This window comes from Eleutherodactylus coqui, chromosome 3 (genome assembly GCF_035609145.1).
Source record: "Eleutherodactylus coqui strain aEleCoq1 chromosome 3, aEleCoq1.hap1, whole genome shotgun sequence".
Lineage (NCBI taxonomy): Eukaryota > Metazoa > Chordata > Amphibia > Anura > Eleutherodactylidae > Eleutherodactylus > Eleutherodactylus coqui.
The window spans coordinates 41811981-41832456 of NC_089839.1; the positions used below are offsets into that span (position 1 = coordinate 41811981).

Sequence of the window (20476 nt, forward strand, 5' to 3'; positions counted from 1 at the left end):
CCCCTCTTCCATCTTCACCACAAGGAAGCTGAAGGTGCTTCCATGTGGCTCTGTGTTAGGTGGCACTCAGATAGCTGACAAGATGGAACTCTTGCCACTTTAGAAGATGGAACTCTTTTCCCGCTCTCAAGCACTCCTATTTATACCTTCACTCATACCACATGACATGACAAACTGATACATTTATATGCAGGCAAAGATTTGTTTTAAAGGTAACCTCTCAAGCACCGCAGCTGTGCAACACACACACTGGAAGTGACAAGACAGGCTTTGCACAGTGCATCTACATAGGACAAACATGTATGACATTCATGGAGGGGACAAGGATGATGTGCTGGGCCACTACAGCCTACAGTTTCATTTCTCTGTAGACTTTGGCATGCAAAAGGTGGAATGATAATCCCTATAGGTGCCAACAAATGCACTTTTGAAGTAACACAAAATAGCTCTGTTTGATCTTTTTCCCTGTAGGGCAGGGCAGCATAATATGTCATGATCTGCAATATAAATGAGGCAGATTGTGCTTTCTGGATTAAGTGTTTCTTTAACCCCTTAATGACACGGCCTATTTTGGGCTTAAAGACGCAACGATTTTTGGCGCATTTTCATCTCCATTTTTCAAAAGCCATAACTTTTTTATTTTGCCGTCGATGCAGCCGTATGAGGGCTTGTTTTTTACGTCGCGAACTGTAGATTTTATTGGTGCTATTTTGGGGTACATAAGACTATATTGTAAAACTTTCAATATTTTTTTTATGATAGCAGGGAGAAAAAACACATTAATTCTGCAATTGTTTTTTTACAGTGTTAATCATGCAGCATAAATGACACAATACATTTTTTCTGCTGGCCGGTACGATTACAATGATAGCAAAATTCCTAATTTTTTTTAGGTTTTTCCACTTTTCCACAATAAAACCCCTTTTTTTGGAAATTATTCTTTTTTTCTAAATCGCTGCATTCAAAGTCCTATAACGTTTTTATTTTTCCATGGATGGAGCTCTATGAGGGCTTGGCTTTTTTGTGAGGCAAGCTGTAGTTTTTATTGGTACCATTTTGGGGTATATATGGCTTTTTTGATCACATTTATTGAAAAAATTAGCATGTTGCCTTAGTTTTTTTAGGGTTTTTTTTAAACTCTTTTTGCTGTGCAGGATAAAAAGCATGTTCAATTTATTGTATGCGTCGTTAGGCATACGACGATACCAAATATGTGGGATTTTAATTTAAAAAAAGATTATGCTAATATGGGAAAAAGCACAAAAAGGTTTTTTTTTACATTTTTCTATTTTTACATTTTTGCCCTTTACATGCCGCGATCTATGTAGAGGAGGAAAGAGGTTAACAGTGGGGTCGCTGCTCTAATGCACCTCCGCTGTTGCAGGGGCCCATCTATCAGTGACAGCCGACTCCCACTGCCGGATAGCGCTGCATTTCCTATGATCTTGTGCTATCCCCAACCCATAACTGTATGTCCTGTTGCGCTAAGTAGCCCTCTGCCAGGAAGAACAGTTACGCCCTGTGGCAGGAGGGGGTTAAATTAATCAGAAAACATTTTTTTTCCTCTTAAGGAAGCAAAGAGTTGGTGATGTAGTCTTCAAGACTGGTAGTTCTGATGCTGTAAATCAAATGGACCAGAACAGAGATGACTATAAAAGCAATTCAATATTGTAAAACAAATCACTCTACGAACAAAACACTATATAGAATATCAGAGGGGTCAACTTTGAGTAAACTCTTAAACAAGCCATAAAAGTTAGTAACCTGGAGGAACTTAGATGGTAGATGCTACTTATCTGTTCAAATTAGCATCTAAGCCCTAAACACAATTATCATCTCATTTGTGGTTTTCCATTTTGAATTTTTGACTGAGCTCTCAATTGTTTTTAAAAAAAGAAGATTGATAATCAGGGGCGTAACTGAAGGCTCAGGGGCCCTGATGCAAAACATGAGCTGGAGCCTCCCCTCTATCTGTATCTGTACCCGTACCTATACCTAAACCATGCTGCACAGAGACATAACTTGAAGCTTCTGGGCCCCGATGCAAAACCTGTAACGGGGCCCCCAACTATAATGCTTTACTCATAGTACTGGGTTCCCTATATGGAGAGGAGAGGCCTTATGGGCCCCCTAAGGCTTCTTGGCCCGGGTGCAACCGCATCCCCTGCATCCTCTATAGTTACGCCCCTGTTGATAATCCCAGAAGCTTTTGGGCAAAAAGCATCTACTTGATGCAAATAGATCAAAAAAGTTCATTTGCACTGCTATAATATGAAATAAGGTCAACATTTTGGTCTTTCGTAGTCTTTATTTGAAGGGGTTGACCACTTTTAGGGGAATCTTTAGAAATGTGTGTGGGTTTATGTTACTTACTAATAGAGTCTTTATTGCAAATGCGTCCCTTTGTCTTTAGTTTTCAAGCCATGCTCTCCAGCTCAGCTGGCCTTATGTCCCAATGATGGGCACTTCAGTTCACAGGATGGCCAAAGATGCATGGGTATATGGCAAACACATCATTATGCCATTCTCCATTGAAACACAGTATGCTTGTTTTAATGTCCAGTAGCTGTGCAGATATCAGGTGCAATGTGTTTCAATGGAGGCAAAAAAAACTCTATTAGAAAGTAGCATAAACCAAACATTCTCACTGTAGTGTTTCTGTTGCTGGGTTTGGAGTTATGGGTGTAGAAGCCTTGCAGGTCAGAGGAGGCCCAGGAGTCGGCAACAGGTGGTTTCAGGTCACAGTACAAAGGTGGGGGATATCGTCAGGAGGAAAGCCAGAGGTCGGTATCGGTAGGTCTCAGTTAAGTTTGCAGAGGAGCAGGCAGGAGAGGAGCTTGACTAAGGATGTGCAGCATAATAATCATGCATTGAGGGAGGGGCAGGGCCAGGCATTTATAGTGAGCCTAATCAGGTCACAAAGGCAGGGCCAGGACAGGGGCTGGGTTGGCAGGATCTGGGAACAAGGCAAAGTGTCATGCAGGGGAACTGTCCAGTGGCTGGATGGCTCAGTAGGGAGAACTACTGACTGGAGTGCAGGCTCGAACCCCGACACTCACATATTTTTAAAGACTCCCCTAAAAGTGACCAACCACTTTAGCGCATCCTTCCAATTCTAATTTCCAGCTTGATATGACATTGAATGTGGAGATCATGAAAGACAGATTCAACTCTTAGAACAGAAGGCTTATTAAGACAATTAGTAGGTTTCCGCTATTTTTCTTCTCTGAGTGCAGTGAGCACCGCCGCCTGATTAATCACTGCACTCTATCCAGCCATTTTTGAGGAAGAGGCTATATCCCTGAAACATCTCAAATGCGCTGTCTGTTAATTATTCAATAAAGAAGAATTGGATTAATTGCCTTGTCCTAATGAGCCTTCTGTTCTGACTACAGTCCATTTTTTTTTGTCTTTTGTGATTTGTACTTTCACACCCCATTATAAATGGTGGCGGCATTAGGATCTGATTGACAACTTTAATAATTTCTCTGCTAATTTACCTACACTCTTAGTAGAAGTTGATCCACCCTAGAAGTTGATCCACCCTACTCTCTCACTCCCATTGGATCTGGAGAGACGCTAGTGCTATGGTGACCTTATGATGCCCAGACAGTTTAGTGCACAGGCTTGATCTGACATCGCATGTGAAGAGACACTAGAGCCAAGACAACCATATGACAACTAGAAAATATAATATATGGGCATCATATGGTTGACCCAACCTCCAGAATACTCTAGCATATCTCCATGCTGAATGTCCAATTTGGCCAGATATCAGAATTGGAGGGACACCATAACATCCAGTATCAGTATTTCCTCCAAGTTGTACACTCATGAGTTAAAAGCACATCCTTACGAGGTTAAAGAACACCATAGTCGATGTACCTGTAAGGTTTATTTGGCGGTTTTATCTATTTTATCATTTCCAAACTGCACATCTTAGAAAATTATTGCAGTACGTCTTCACCAAGCCACACTTGTGAAGTCCTGGGACATTAATATCCTTTCACCTTGGTACAAACTTTTCTAAGCAACTTGGAACACATTTAAGGAAATTAATTCAGTTTGGTTTTTACAAAAAGTGTTTGCTATGACAGAAAACAAAATATCTATGTATAGCACAGAATACCATTAGTAAAGAGAAAGTGTAATATTTCACAAAGATTTTAGCACCTGTCATTTTGTAAGTACAGTTTCTGCCATTTGGCAAGTGCAAGATAAGGTGGTGCTATCATCGTTCTATTTATACTGTAGTTTATATACAGTACACTCTATAAAACACCAGAATCCGACACTTCAGACCCTACAGATTGTACTTTATTGTTATTTTATATCATTTGTTTACTCTAATTATTCTCTCAAGCAACTTTATTAATAGGCGTTCAAAGCATCTCTAGTTTATTCAAAGTTAGTCTTCCACAAACTAATCTGCACCTGTCTTATGTCTGTCATATTGATGTGCTGCTGTGAAAAAGTATTTGCACCCCTTTATTGGTGTTCATTTATTGTTTTTTAGTCACTCGTCAAATTGCAGTATTAACCCATTAAGGACCAGGCGCGGTAAATATACGGCGCCTGGTCCTGGGCTTAAAACCCCGCCGATAGTAAAATTACGGCAGCGCTTTAAGCCTCCTGCCTCTGCAATCAATAAGAGGCAAGACGGGTTATCAGCTGTTAGTGACAGCTGATAGCCCAGAGGAGAAGGCAGGAGGGGTATTTAACCCTTCCTGCTTTTTCCTTCCCCAAGTACACAGCGCTCATTGAGCACTGTGTACTAGAAAGTGAAAGTGGAAGGGCTCAGTCAGACGAGCGGAGATTCCCGCACGGAAAAAAAAAACAACGCGTCTGCTGGAAAAAATCCGCACCTACAGAAGATAGAACATATGAGTGGCAATGGACGTGGTCATTCGGATTTTTTCCCGCACACGAATAGCGTTTTTTTCTGCGTGGAAAAATGTGTAAATCTCCGCTCATCTGACTAAGCCCAAAGGGTGTCTTCCACTGTGGGAGTCGGGGGGGATGTCATGTGACTGCTGAGGTTCCCTGCTACAGCAGAGCTGGAGGGTCATACTAGACCCTGCCCAGCTTTTCCTGTGAAAATCTCACTACAGGGGTTCCTTTTCCTTTCTTTCTTGCGCTGCGAGAGCACGACAAAAATCTCGCATCGCAGCGCAGGAAAGAGGCCGGTATAGAACCGGCATATTGCAAGTGCTTTCAATGGGGCTACCGACAGCAGCGCTAGCCCCATTAAAAGCATAGGGAGAATGCTGCGGACTTCTGCCACAGCTGTGACAGCTGTGACAGCTGTGGCAGGAGTTTCCTTCATCCCCGCGGGGACCGCGGGGATGAAGGAATCCTCTGCCACAGCTGTGACAGCTGTGGCAGAAGTCCGCGGCATTCTATTCTATTGCTTTCAATGGGATCAATGGTTTCAGCCAAGCCCCACAGAATGATTATCGGGGAAGGGCTTGAAATATAAGCCCTTCCCCGATAATCATCAATAAGTGTGAAAAAAAAAATCATACTCACCTCTCCTGCGCTCAGCCGCGTCCTCCTGCTGGCCTCCCGGCACTGCTATGAAGCTCTTTCAGCAGTCGGGGATTTAAAAAGAGCTTCATAGCAGTGTCGGGGAGCCAGCAGGAGGACGCGGCTGAGCGCAGGAGAGGTGAGTATGATTTTTTTTTTTCACACTTTTGGCAGATTATCGGGGAAGGGCTTATATTTCAAGCCCTTCCTCGATAATCATTCCGCATGGCTTGCAGAAAGCAGTGCTTTCAATGGGATCGGCAGTAGTGCCGATCCCATCGAAAGCAATGGAATAGAATGCCGTGGACTTCTGCCACAGCTGTGACAGCTGTGACAGCTGTGGCAGAGGATTCCTTCATCCCCGCGGTCCCCGCTGTGACAGCTGTGGCAGAAGTCCGCGGCATTCTCCATCTCTTTTCAATGGGGCCAGCTCTGCTGCTGCTGGCCCCATTGAAAAGACTGGCAATATGTCGGCGTGATGCCGATTTTGTTCTCGCACTAAACGATCACAATGAAGCTGCGCTGCGAACACACAGGGTAGATGATGTATACTCACTTAGGAGAGGGGAGTGTCAGCCTCCTCCCTCAGGAATCCAAGATGGCTCTAAACAATTGTAAACTCCGAAAACCACCTCCACCAGAATCGAAAGTTGCTTCCTCACGATCCAATATCAGGAAATAGTTTTTATTATTTAACAAACACAAATAGGTCCCTTTTGAAAGGGACCTGGCATATACATACAACGCATTTCGGCTGTTGAAAGCCTTTTTCAAGTATATCCTGCCACTCATAGATAGCTGCCTTAAATATAAAGCTACCTAAAACTCTATCCTATGTAATATATTTATTGGAGTGTACATGTGGTTTACGCTATATTGGGCGAACCAAGAACGCTCTTAGGATTAGAATCAATAACCATCGTTTTAACATATCAAAAGGTTTTACTAAACACAGCGTGTCTAAACATTTCTTGGATAAACACAATTGTAATATTAATGACCTAAGGGTAACACCAGTTGAAAAAATATGGTCTAAGTCCTTTTCCACTCTGAAAACCCACAAAATGTATTGGATCTATAAGTTAAATACACTATCACCATCGGGTCTCAATGAAGTGTTAGAGAAGATATAAGACAATAGGTAAACCCGGTCATTTTATTGGTATTTATAGGTATATATGTTTTAGTTATTAATATACATGCTTTTAAAAAAAAGCACTCCCCTCTCCTAAGTGAGTATACATCATCTACCCTGTGTGTTCGCAGCGCAGCTTCATTGTGATCGTTCTGTGACTTTTTACCCCATCACTTGTTGATGGGGGTTTTATTCTTCTCTTTGGCTGCAGCTCTACATTTGTTTGGATATCACTCAGTGTGTACTTGGCTCTATTAATCTCTCGTATTGGACTGATCAACATGGAATTTGTCCCAAGGCGCTGTCCTACTATTTTTTTATTTTTTTGTCTTTGTTCTCGCACTGCGATGCAAGACTTTAACTTTAGAATCGCATCGCAGTGGAGAAAATATCGCCAGTGGGTGGGAGCCCTAACATAAGCAATGCATTGTGGGGATTGGGTAGTCTGAAGATTGTATTGGCCATATTGAACAACAAAAAACAGGGCATGGAACCAATGAATTGGAGGGCTCTTAGAGAATATCAACTGCAGGTAATGTACCCTCCTCTCACTCTGGTCTTGGGACAGGATTGTATGCCTAAATTGGAGGATTATGTTAAATTATGTTAATCACAACACACATTTTCATTGTTCTATAAAGATTTTTTTTCTAATGTATGAAGCAAAATATTGTTTCTGCAATTGTTTGAATAGATTTGTTATTAGTCTTCAATAAAACGAGTTAAAAAACGTGTTCTAAATATATTGTGTATATGCATTCTAAAGTAAGACACATTTCTCACATTTTTACTTCTGCCACAATTAATTTCTTGTACAGAGAGATCTCAGAGAATTATGACCTGAAGTCAATAGAGGCAAACGTGTTCTCGAACAACCCTCAACTACAAGAAATGTAAGTTATCGAAATATTTCCAAAAATGCTAACATTTCACCGATCTAAGAATTGTATTAAAATGTTTAAGTGGAACTTAAAGGGACCTTCTACCTAAATCAAATCACAGAGGCGAAATGATTCTATAAATCAGTTAAGCCCTTCACAGAGTAGACACTAATAACTAAAACTTATATACTTTAGTCTAATTTCTTAATCTAGAGCACAAACAAACTACTGCATCCACTATGTCAAAAGCGGAATGACAAGGTATCAACTGTATAACACACACACATAAAATTGACTCAGACATACAAGGCATAAGTATTATGCCTATGTGTATCCTTGGTGATATAAGTAGCGTGATATGGTGTCTCTAGGTGCGCCTATAGGGAATTAGCGCGCATGTGAGAAAACTATATCGCCATTGGGAATCTCAGGATTTCAAGGGGTTTTTGTGGAGTCGCATAACCCCATTCCCTTTTCAAGTAATCTAAAGCTTGTATCAGGTAAAGATAACCTGGTTCTAAGTTACTTAATATAGTGTGCATAAAACACTTTAGTTCACACTAATTGTGAGAGGGGATATGTTTTGTTGGGGTTCACAATTCACAATATTCCGATTTCAGCATTCAATGCGTTTCCACCAATATGGTGGTTCATCAGGAATATGGGAACCACTACTGAATCTTGAATTAGAGAGCATAATATAACTATCTCACAAACCGAAACATTCCCATAATAACCTCTGATCCAGTAATCAATACAATTTGTAGAGATGATCAATGAGGTATCAGGGATGGATGCAGGACAAAAATGGCTAGACTTAGGATGTTTTTGGTCCAGCCGTAAAATTCAAACTAATGGGCTCCCTATTATTTCAGTTGATATAGTAGTTTCGTAGATGCCCTGTCATATAAGATCATTGCCTAACAGCCAATGTGACGCTGATCAATCATAAAGTATGTCAATATTCAGGCTCAGCGTCCTACACTAACTAGCTTGTATTTCCCCAGATTCAGGGTTTCCTCACTAGATGTTGTTTTTTTCAGATTTGAAATAGCCCTTTGGAGTAGCATGGCTCGAGCCAGCAGTTCCCCCTCCCCATGCGTCGGTGCAATCACCTGCCTACAGACTTCTAATAGGATGCATACAAAGTAAAGAAGAGGAGAGCCAGACCCATAGCCCTGATGGTCACATACCCTAGTCCACCATCAGGGCTATATACAGGCAGACTCTGTGGGAAATTGCGCACACAGACACGATTTTACATATAACCGGTGTCTAATGTTAGAAGAGGGATATTATGCTCTCTAATTCAACATTCAGTATTATATTCCTGATGAACCACCATATCAGTGGAGAAACGCGTTGAGTGGTGAAATTGGAATATTGCGAATTGTGAACCACAACAAAACATATCCCCTCTCACAATTAGTGTGAACTAAAGCATTTTATGCACACTATATTAAGTAACTTAGAACCAGGTTATCTTTACTTGATACAACTTTTAGATTACATGAAAAGGGAACGGGGTTATGTGACTCCACAAAAAAACCCTTGAAATCCTGAGATTCCCAATAGCAATATGGTTTTTTCATGTACGTGCTAAGTCCTTATAGTCGTATCTAGAGACACCATATCATGCCACTCGTATCACCAAGGATACACAGGTACGTCCGAGTCAATTTTATGTGTGTGTTATACAGTTGATACCTTGTCATTCCCCTTTTGACATAGTGGATGCAGTAGTTTGTTTGTGCCCTAGAATTTAAGATATTAGAATAAAGTATATAAGTTTTAGTTATTAGTGTCTATTCTGTGAAGACCTTCAACCTAAAGTATACTTTACATTTACTGTGTAACTGAATGCAATATGTTGCTGCCAATAGGACGAGAAAAGGTTGACTCCAGAACGCTCTAATGGGATGACTGTCAGGAAGTCGATCAGAATGTCTGACCCTATGAGCGTTACTTTATTTTGCATATCTCTAGGTGCACTGATTTTCAAAACTATTTACATATGCATGACTGATTTTAGCAACTCATTTTATAACCTGCATTCTTATAAACGTTAGTGGTTTACGATTAGTGATCTTTTAACCCTTTCCAATCCACTGTCTGACGTCTAAAGACATTATGATTTAAGGCTCTACAGCTCTGATTTTGGAAGACGTCCGTCGGGGTTCTCTTACTGTATATTGCCAGCCTCTCAGCTATCGGAGACTAACCAACGTGTCACCCCATGCAGTACTGGCTTTAGCCAGCATATAGCGCCATTGTATAATGGCAGAAAAAGAGTAAGCCCCCCTAGGAAAACCAGGATTCAAATTGGATTGGAAAGGGTTAATTGTTGAGTGACCTAACTCAATCCATAGGTTATGGAAATATAGTTTTACATCTATGAATGCTCCAATAAAAAGCTTTGCTTCATGCATGGCATGGTTAAAAAGTATAGATAGTTCTAGAAAACAAATACATTTAACAGGTATTTGATCTAACTGGTCGAGAAGAACTTAAGTCGTCATATCATTCGAATTGATATATTGATTATAATGAAGGAAGTTACTTGACATGCAGGTCAAGTACTGACAACCTTTGAGCTAATTGAAGCCCAATGGGATCTATTATAGTCCTTTTTTTAATGATAAATGTCCTTGAGACTCAAACAAGAGTTATATATCTTACATCTTGACACCTAGACCAGTCAATGGTATCTAGTCTAGAACTTTTCCATCAAGAAATAACTTGTCTCTAAGGATAAGCAAGTAAAGTATGATAAAAGAACAAGTTACTTTGTGGATGTAGTTCTATGGTTTTTCGAAAGAAGAAAACTGTAGTGTCTCACATTCTAAGATGAACTCAGAAATAAGCACCGTGGATCATGAATTTCACTTACAGAACCTTATCTGTCTGCAGACATTTGCATGGGTCACAGGTAGTCCTTGGCTGTAGAATGTGACATTCATAAATAACTAGCTACTGTCCCAATGAAATCTGCAAATTTTGACTGGATGAAGCATTAGATAGGACAGTTATTTGCAATTCAAGGAAAGGGAGCCAGGTTGAGTTTCCATTTCTTATCCAATCCTCTGTAGAAGCAACTTTAGGTGATGTATGGTTGTCAGCTGGAATGCCCTGTCTAACATTACTGTCTTTACTAGTTGTTCATGATAGTGCCTTTTGGGTTTTAAGAACACTATCTTTTCTCCTTAGGGAGAGCACCTGAAAGGTGAGTGAGTGAAGAGACTTATAAGGCCATTCATGCTCCTCTTGGGAAATATGCAAATAAGGGAGATGGAGCAATACCTCTGCAGCGCCACCTATTGGAAGGCAGAATTCCTATAGGTGGCGCTGCAGAGGTATTGTTCCATCTCCCTTATTTGAATAGTTCCCAGAGGAGCATTAATGGCCTTATAAGTCTCCTCACTCACTCACCTTTTAGGTAAAGGATAGTGTTCCTGACCCACATCACAGGCTCCTCAGTAGCCAAGCCAGAAACCTACTGCACACTGATGAAGGGCAAACACCCTGAAGCGTCTGTCTGTGTATGGATTCTGACTTGGTTATTAATTCCCAGTCATTGTTACAAGGCTTGTATAAAGAGTCTAACATTAACTTTCAGGAATGCTGTCTTCCAATAGGGGATGCTGCAGAGGTATTGTTCCATCTCCCTTATTTGCACTTTGGTTTTAATCAATCTTAGTCCCTGCATACTCTATAGTGGAAAGCAATACTAAAAACTACTGATCTTCAGAAAATGGATTTCCTGTGATAGGAATACACAAGGTTGGCAACTAGTATAAAGATGTTCAGAAGAGGCACATAGCAGAAGGGTTAGAGGCAAGCACAGTTTTGCAATTGGGTTGAGAATCTGTAATTAAAAGAGAAGTAGGATCCATTCAGGTGCAAAAATACAGAGTAGGATTAAAGCATGTACTCCTGCATTCAAGCAGGAACAGGTCAGGTCTTATGGTGCATTCACACGAGCGTGTGCATGTGCTATACATAGGTGTGCACAAAACCACGCACCCTCGTATGTGTACAAACATGCGTGAATGCAGGTCCGTGCCCATTGCCTTTAATGTGACTGCGGCTGCTGCTGGCGGCCCCATTGAAAGCAATGGGCTGCCGGCAACCCCTGCAGTGATTTTCGTGTAAATATTCCCCATGGGGAGTCCCCTTGTCATTGAACACTGTGACAGCACTGTCACAGTGATCAGTGCCAAGGGGACTCCCCGTAGGGAGTAAAGAATCCCCTGCCACAGCGGTCACAGCTGTGGCAGAGGATTGTGATGTTCTCCCATTGCTTTCAATGGGACCGACACTTCTACAGTCCAATTACTCCCAATGCTTTCAATGGGACTGCAGAAGGGCCGGTCCTATTGAAAGCAATGAGAGAACATCGCGAGCCTCTGCCACAGCTGTGGCAGGAGATTGTTTACTCCCCGTGGGGAGTCCCCTTGTCACTGAACACTGTCACAGGGGCTCCTATGACTGCCGCAGCCACAGTGGAAAAGTGTGCAATTAAAAAAGACAATGTAAATGACTCCCAGAGGTCTTATATGACGTCATGGGGGACATAGATGTTAAAAATAATAGTTACAAAAATAAGTTAAAAAAAAATTACAAAATAAAATAAAACTATATACATAAAAAAGAGAATAACTCATAGCCGATGCCAATCAAAACCATATGCCCCCTGTAATCCAAATCTACACAAATTATATAATAAAACGTCCAAAACAAACTGAAAAAACCCATTCACATACTTTATTTTAGCGTAAATATACTAATTTTAAAAATCAACCTCTATAAATTGAAAAAAATATTTTTTTTTTAGGTTTTTACTAGAGTTGAGCGAACATACTCTGCCGAGCTTGATGCTCATTCGAGTATTAGCGTACTCGATGGTGCTCGTTACTCGAACGAGCATCAAGCCGTGTTCGACCCCGCCCCAGTTTTTGGCTCCTCCCCGCTGTGACATGCCTGTTTTGGCCCCTCCCCACCGCGACGCAGCACGCGTCATTGGCAAATTTTTTCGTCTGGCAAGAGAGAGAGAGAGAGACGAACCTAGGAAAAAAAAAAAAGCTCAGCACCCAGCGTCCCACATCCAAAAATGCTCGAGCATTTGGGTGCTCGCTCATCTCTACTTATTACCCCCAATAAAACTAAACAACAGGAAGTCAGTAAAAAAAGCTATAAAAGAATTGTCGCATACTCTATGTCATGGAAAAAAAGATGCAGCAAGTATAATTTTGGTAGTTGAAGAAAATAAAAATAGGCCAGTAAAACCACCACATGGGTAATATTCCTAAGAAGTGTCTGATCCTTTAGGACCAAAACACCCTGGTCCTGGTCCTTAAGGGGTTAACAAATTTTGTTTGACTGCATACAGAAATGATTCTCAACCATAGCGCCGCGAAAGGAAGGAAGGGAAAGAGGAAGGGAATGAGAGAAGAAGGGAGAGAGGGAGGGAGAGCAACTGAGGAAGAGGAGAAGGGAGAGAGGAAGGGAGGGTGGGACGGAGGAAGAGAGGGAGGAAGGAAGGGTTGATTTTTGCAAAGGGGTGCAGGCAAGCCAAAAGATATTCAGGAACACTGACATAGAGTTTGCTTAGCACTACTGTAAGTATCTATTGTCCTGCACGCTGGCTCAATAGATTCCTTTCTGGAATGCCGCCAGGTAATTCTATTACATACGCCAAAAACATCTTTTGCAAATCCATGTGTTATGATCCATTGTAAAGCAATAAATGGTAATTTTCAGCTATCAAAACCCTTTTCTGGTGATGATTCAAAAACGTTATATCAATACATTTCTGAAATAAGATATAAGTATTTGCACATCCTAGATGTGGCATGACCCAACAACTGGGCAATTGTATCATGGAGGGGTTACGTAATGAATACTTCGAAGTATCATTTTCATGAAGAGAAATTTCTTGAATTGTTGCAAAATGAAAACTGTTGGCAATGATAATAATCCTTCATTTTTTTCATTAAAGAGCAAAGTTTGAAAATCTCAGCTATAGCACTATGTGTGAAAACTGTGAGATGTTTCCAGGAGTGCATAATAGAGCCAAGGAGGAGCAGAAATTTTCAGCAATGTCCGTCCATTTATGGCTGCCTACTCATAAAGTAGTGATTTCAATTTGGTGTCTAATAGAGATGAGCGAGCGTACTCGCTAAGGCAAATACTTGAGTGAGTATTGCCTTTTGCGAGTACCTGCCCGCTCGTCTCAAAAGATTCGGGTGTCGCCGGGGGTGAGCGGTGAGTTGAGGGAGTGAGCAGGGGGGACCGGGTCGGGGGGAGGGAAGAGAGAGATCTCCCCCCCCCCCCCCCGTTCCTCCCCGCTCTCCCCCGCCGTTCCCCGCCCCCTGAATCTTTTGAGATGAGGGGGGAGGTACTTGCAAGAGGCAATACTCGCTCAAGTGTTTGCCCTTAACAAGTACGCTCGCTCATCTCTAGTGTCTAACCTTTGGGACCCTCATAGTCCTGAGAACCATCTTATAATGTAGAAGGAAACCTACTGTAATACTAAACCAGCACAACATTCCCTTCATTCTCAAGAATGGTTTGGGTCCCAGAGTTCAGTAATCATAACGTAATAGCATATCTTGGGGATATCCCAAAAATTACACGGTAGGCATATAGAAGAGTACTTAGGGCTTCAACCCACTAGCGATAGGTTTTCTTGTGATGCGAGAGTGAGTGAACACGCATGGATATGAAACCAATGATTTTCAATGGTTTCATACTCATTTGCATTGTGTGAACTCAAGCCTCGCAGTGTTAAGAAAAACCTGCACTATCGCCCATTGTTCTCAATGGGGCCAGCGGCAGCAGCGCTGGCCCCATTGAAAACATAAGGAGTACATTGCGCTCTCCTGATACAGCTGTGACAGCTATGGCAGGAAATTTCTTCATCCATGTGGGGACCACAGGGATGAAGGAAATTCCCTGCCACAGCTGTGGCAGACGTCCGCGATGCTATTCCATTGCTCTCAATGGAGCCAGCACTGCTGCCACCCCATTGAAAGCAATGGGTTGCAGGCAACCTCCACAGCAATGATTTTCGGGAAAAGGCTTGAATTATAAGCCTTTCCCTGAAAATCATGGCTAGCTGTAGAAAAAAAAAAAAAAAAAAATACTCACCTAGAAGACCTGTCCGGCTCTTCTCTCTGGCCCCAGCAGTCATCTTCTATCTTCAAGTTGTCAGTTGTCTTCAAGGTAATTCAAAGGGAATTCAATGAATGGCTGAGCACTGCCTGTAATTGGCTGAGCGCTGTGACCAATCACAGGTAGAACTCAGCTGTCATTCAATGACAACGGGGCGCTGCCTCTGATTGGTCACAGTGCTCAGCCAATCAGAGGCAGCACTTTTTGGGGGCAAGGATTTTTCAATCCCCGGCCTCCGGAAGACAGACGACGACTGCTGGGCTGGAGAGAAGAGCTGGACGGCTCTTCTAGGTGAGTACTTTTTTTTTTTTTACAGCTAACCATGATTTTTAGGGAAGGGCTTATATTTCAAGCCCTTCTCTGAAAATCATCGCTGCAGGGGTTGCCTGCAACCCATTGCTTTCAATGAGGTGGCAGCAGCACTGACCCCATTGAAAGCAATGGGTTAGCATCACGGACCTCTGCCAGGGCTGTCACAGCTGTGGCAGGGGATTCCTTCATCCACACGGTCCCCGCGGGGATGAAGAAATTTGCTGCCATAGCTGTCACATCTGTGGCACTGGAGGGCGATGTACTTCCTATGTTTTCAATGGGGCTGTCACTGCTGCCACTGGCCCCATTGAAAACAATGGGTGATAATGTAGGTTTTTCTTAACGCTGTGAGGCTTGAGTGCACACAACACAAATGAGTATGAAACTATTGAAAATCATTGGTTTCATAATCATGCATTTTCACTCGCTCTCGCATCACAGTGGGTAAGAGTAACTGTTCTCACTTAAAGGTTTGTTTTCGGGAATATTCATTGACAGCATATGGTTATGATAAGCTAACTATATGAAATTTTTGGGATCTAAACCCCGAGATCTCCAATGATCTACAGTTCATGCTGTCCTGCAGATCATTCTCTCTTGCCAGCCATCTCCACATGTTTTTTGCTAGCCTGCAAATAAGGAAGATGGAACAACACAAGTGCAGCACAACCTCTTGGAAGGCAGCATTCCTGTAATTCAATGTTAGACTCTTTATACAAGCCTTATAACAATGACTGGGAATTGAAAACCAAGCCAGAATCCATACACAGACAGATGTTTCAGGATTTTTGCCCCTCATCAGTGTGCAGTAGGTTTCTAGCTTGGCTAATGAGAGATCTATGACATGGGTCAGGAGGGGTATCGTTTCTCCTTAATGAGAGCACTTAGAAGGCGTGTGAGACTTATAAGGCCATCCATGCTCCTCTGAGACATATGCAAATAAGGAAGAGGGAACAATACCTCTTGAACGACTTTTGCTCCAAGATCAATAATAGTCCTTGGAACAGTCATTCCTTGTAAGGGTACCTTTATATATGGATGCACCACTGTGCCTAAAAAACCATTGATAGGGCTGTAGTGAATGTCTCAGAGGTCCCAATTACCTGGATATTCTAAGTATAGACGATTCCTGTAAAATCCCTTAACTCTTACCTAAATCTTTGTCAATTATTGATAAAAGTTGAGGCAGGTATGAAGCTAAGTGACATCTAATTGTCTCTCATTTTCTTTTTAGAAGAATTGAAAAAGCAAACAGTCTTGAATACATCGATCAAGATGCTTTCTGGAATCTCCCAATGCTCCAATATCTGTAAGACAATTTTATATTTGATGTACTAATTCGTATTAGCTCATCACACACACAAATTAAATATTTGCAATGATAATAACTGACCAGTAGCTGCAAAGAAGATGAGAACACACGAAGGAAAATCACTTCTTATACTAACAAGAGAACAGTGAGAGTTCATACACTGGGGACTTTATCGATGATGTCCATGACATTCGGCATGAATTTAAATTAATGTAATCCCATCCACATCCCAAGAGGGTTTCTCACTTCTTTATCCCCCCATGTTAAATCATTATAAAGACACTGATGCTTTCAACATGCTTATTGACCGTATCCTCTATAGGCGCTCACTACTAGAGCCAGTACTAAGTATTGGCTTACAGACTCTTTGACCTGCTCCGTCTTCCTTCTGAATGTCTTGGATGATATTAAATCCTTTGTATGTTTTTAATTTTTATTCTATTAATTGTCTCTACTATTTAAATTAAATAAAGTTTTCATATTCCATCAGTGAACTTCCCCATGAATATTTTTTGAAATTTTTGAGGATTGTTCTTCAAGTGTTTTTCTGAGCAAGTTCTCATTTGATTTTCCTTAAGGGTACATGCCGACGAATCATAATTCGAATGAAAATAACACCCATTCATTTGAATGGGTGTGTGCACACAGGCTTTTTTTTAATAGTCTGATAGTCCGAGTAAAAAAATTGTAGCATGTCCTATTCTTGTTTGATTTTCAGATGGGAATAGTACATGTCAATATGCTGTGTTCAGCAGATTGGACAGCACATGAATGTCCGAGTGCTGTCCGCTGCAAGATGTGCCCAAGAATGTCGGGCACCGTTCCTTAATCACCTGTGTTTAAGTAGCCTTATGTTGATTACTCATTCAGATGCCAGTATCAAAATAATTGTATTAATCTTAGCAATGAATATGTTTTTAACCCCTTAAGGACCAAGCGTGGTAAATATACAGAGCTTCGTCCTGGGCTTTAATCCCGTCCAATAGCAGATGTACTGCACAGGATTAAAGCCTCTGCTCCTGCAATCAAGCAGGAGCAGTGTCACATCCAACCTGGACGTGCTGGATCAGTCACTTGCAGATCTCCCACAAATGCAAATAAATAAAGACAAAACAAGAAGGGAACCAAAATATGGGAAACACTGTCCTTATACAACCAAACACAGGGTAGGGCCCTGCATGAAAGCAGGGTGAGTGCCCCGATGAGGACGGCCCTGACCGCGTTCCTCGGTCCCTAGTTAACCCTACATGGAAAAGGGAAACAACACAAGAAAACCAAAACATAGAAATGAAAACCAATGCAGTATTTAGCTTGAGATGTAGCAAGTAACTGAGCAATCTAAGAGCAAGCTTCTGACTTCCAGCCCAGTAAGAGAGAGACTGAAAATCAATCGCAGTTCATCTCAGTCTCAGGCCATGCTAAAAAGCCCTAGTAATTACCCACAGCTGCGACTAAACATGTTACACCTAATACCACACTGACTCAGCTAGAATATGTAGAAACATCTCCAAAACCAGCACCAGACTTATCAGCAAGGCAGCAATTCCAGAACTGCCGCATCAAGCAGGTCAGGTTTTCCGCTGTTAGTCACAGCTGAAAATCCGAGGTGGAAGCAGTTTTTAACCTCTTCTGCCTTCTCATGTCCAAGATACATTGCACTCAATGAGCACTATGTACTAAGAAGTGAAAGTGGAAATATTACTTCTACTTTGCAACCCAGCAACCACGTGACCACTGGGTCACCCTGTTACAGCAGAGCAAAAAAAGTGTCAAAAAAAGGCAATGTGAATATCCCCCAGAGGTCTTAGATGCTTAAATTTGCAATCAAAATTTTTCAACTCTTATTGTAATTTAGGTTTATTTATTAAATTTACAAATTCTTAGTTGTTTGCAAAAGACCAATTTAAATAACTCCAAATTCAAACACAAAATGTCACTTTTAATGACTACCACAACCTCAGAATTATTCAACCTTTTTAATAGAATCCCTCATAAGAGCACACATTTGCAAATCAGGTGTTGTCTTAAGCACACCTGAGGCAACTAATCAAGGGCTTATTAGTTGCATCAGGTGTGCTTGAGATAAAACACAGCAAATATTGAAATATATGAAACAAAAAATAAACTGTCCCACCTTGCTTTCTTGCGCTGCAGTCTTGGTCCCATAAGCAGGTATACTCACAAGCCTTCACATTGCCATCCGGCTACTTTGGCTTTAGTTAGACACATATATTTCAAATGCAGGAGTCCGGCTATTGTGAAGAACCTTGCTTTTATTCCAATAACTTCGTGCTCATACAGACAAACAGAGTACGCGTTTCGGTTCGCAGAACCTTGCTCACCTCTAACTGACAGACATTGCATGGACTTTTAAAAGGCTTAACATATAATTAGTGAATTAAAAACACATGTAGTTAACCCCTGCATTGATTATCTCAACCTTGTTGTCATGGTCAGTTCCTCCTGCAGGAAATGACACACGTCTATTTGCATATAGAATATATAGTATATAGTAAAAGATATATATTGTAGGACAAAAAATAAATATTTAAATAAACTTGATGGACATTATAATGAAAGGATCAGAGTTTCAAGGAATTAAAGGCAATTTACTTATTGATCCATATATAAACCACAGACAATTTATGTGGTAGCATATTAATATATGTAAGGATAACATACTTTGAGGAAAGAACAATGTTTGTGGATCATCATATCGTGTACCGACTTAACATAACAGGATAAGGTTATTCATTTGGTATGTTGTAAATATTATTACATAAACATATAGGAAAAAATAAAAAAAAATAAAAATATAAAAAAAATAAAAAAAAATTAGAAAAACACAAGAAAAACGCAAGAAAAACGCAAAACACTAGAAAAACGCAAGAAAACGCAAAAACCGCAAGAAAAACGCAAAACGCAAGAAAAACGCAAGAAAACGCAAAAACCGCGAGAAAAACGCAAAACGCATTTTGCGTTTTTCTTGCGTTTTGCATTTTTCTTGCGGTTTTTGCGTTTTCCTAGCGTTTTGCGTTTTTCTTGCGTTTTGCGTTTATCTTGCGGTTTTTGCGTTTTCTTGCGTTTTTCTTGCGTTTCGCGTTTTTCTTGCGGTTTTTGCGTTTTCTTGCGTTTTTCTAGTGTTTTGCGTTTTTCTTGCGTTTTTCTTGTGTTTTTCTAATTTTTTTTTTTTTTTTTTATATTTTTATTTTTTTTTATTTTTTCCTATATGTTTATGTAATAATATTTACAACATACCAAATGAATAACCTTATCCTGTTATGTTAAGTCGGTACACGATATGATGTTCCACAAACATTGTTCTTTCCTCAAAGTATGTTATCCTTACATATATTAATATGCTACCACATAAATTGTCTATGGTTTATATATGGATCAATAAGTAAATTGCCTTTAATTCCTTGAAACTCTGATCCTTTCATTATAATGTCCATCAAGTTTATTTAAATATTTATTTTTTGTCCTACAATATATATCTTTTACTATATACTATATATTCTATATGCAAATAGACGTGTGTCATTTCCTGCAGGAGGAACTGACCATGACAACAAGGTTGAGATAATCAATGCAGGGGTTAACTACATGTGTTTTTAATTCACTAATTATATGTTAAGCCTTTTAAAAGTCCATGCAATGTCTGTCAGTTAGAGGTGAGCAAGGTTCTGCGAACCGAAACGCGTACTCTGTTTGTCTGTATGAGCACGAAGTTATTGGAATAAAAGCAAGGTTCTTCACAATAGCCGGACTCCTGCATTTGAAATATATGTGTACAGCAAATATTGGATGGGATAGGGCTTTACTGACTGTGACATTTGATTGCAAAAAGACAACAAAGGCACTGATTGTTCCTAGACAGTTGGAAGCATAGTTCACAAGTTCACAGTCAAAGAAACACTGGCTGCTGCCATCTGCATCTTCAGGAATCTGACTGCCACCAGATTCCAAAGGAAGCAGATGGTCAAAAACCTTTGAGGGACTAAAAAGGGCCTCCAGTAAGATTTGGGGGCAGCAAGTATTGAGGTTTCCAATGGTACAGTAAGGCATACCCAAACTCCAAGGTGTTCACTTCTAATGACATAACAGCACGGAAAAGTTGTTCCACTCTGCCCAAAC

At 40.8% G+C, this 20476-nt stretch overlaps 1 protein-coding gene across 1 annotated transcript in view; it reads left to right on the forward strand.

Moving 5' to 3' along the window:
* The window catches only part of FSHR (follicle stimulating hormone receptor), a 146414-nt gene that overhangs the window by 90231 nt on the left and 35707 nt on the right, over positions 1–20476 (forward strand). Inside the window, exons 3-4 of the mRNA XM_066594844.1 lie at positions 7480–7554; positions 16262–16336. Of these exons, the coding sequence (XP_066450941.1) occupies positions 7480–7554; positions 16262–16336 (150 nt within the window). The remainder of the gene's footprint in view (positions 1–7479; positions 7555–16261; positions 16337–20476) is intronic.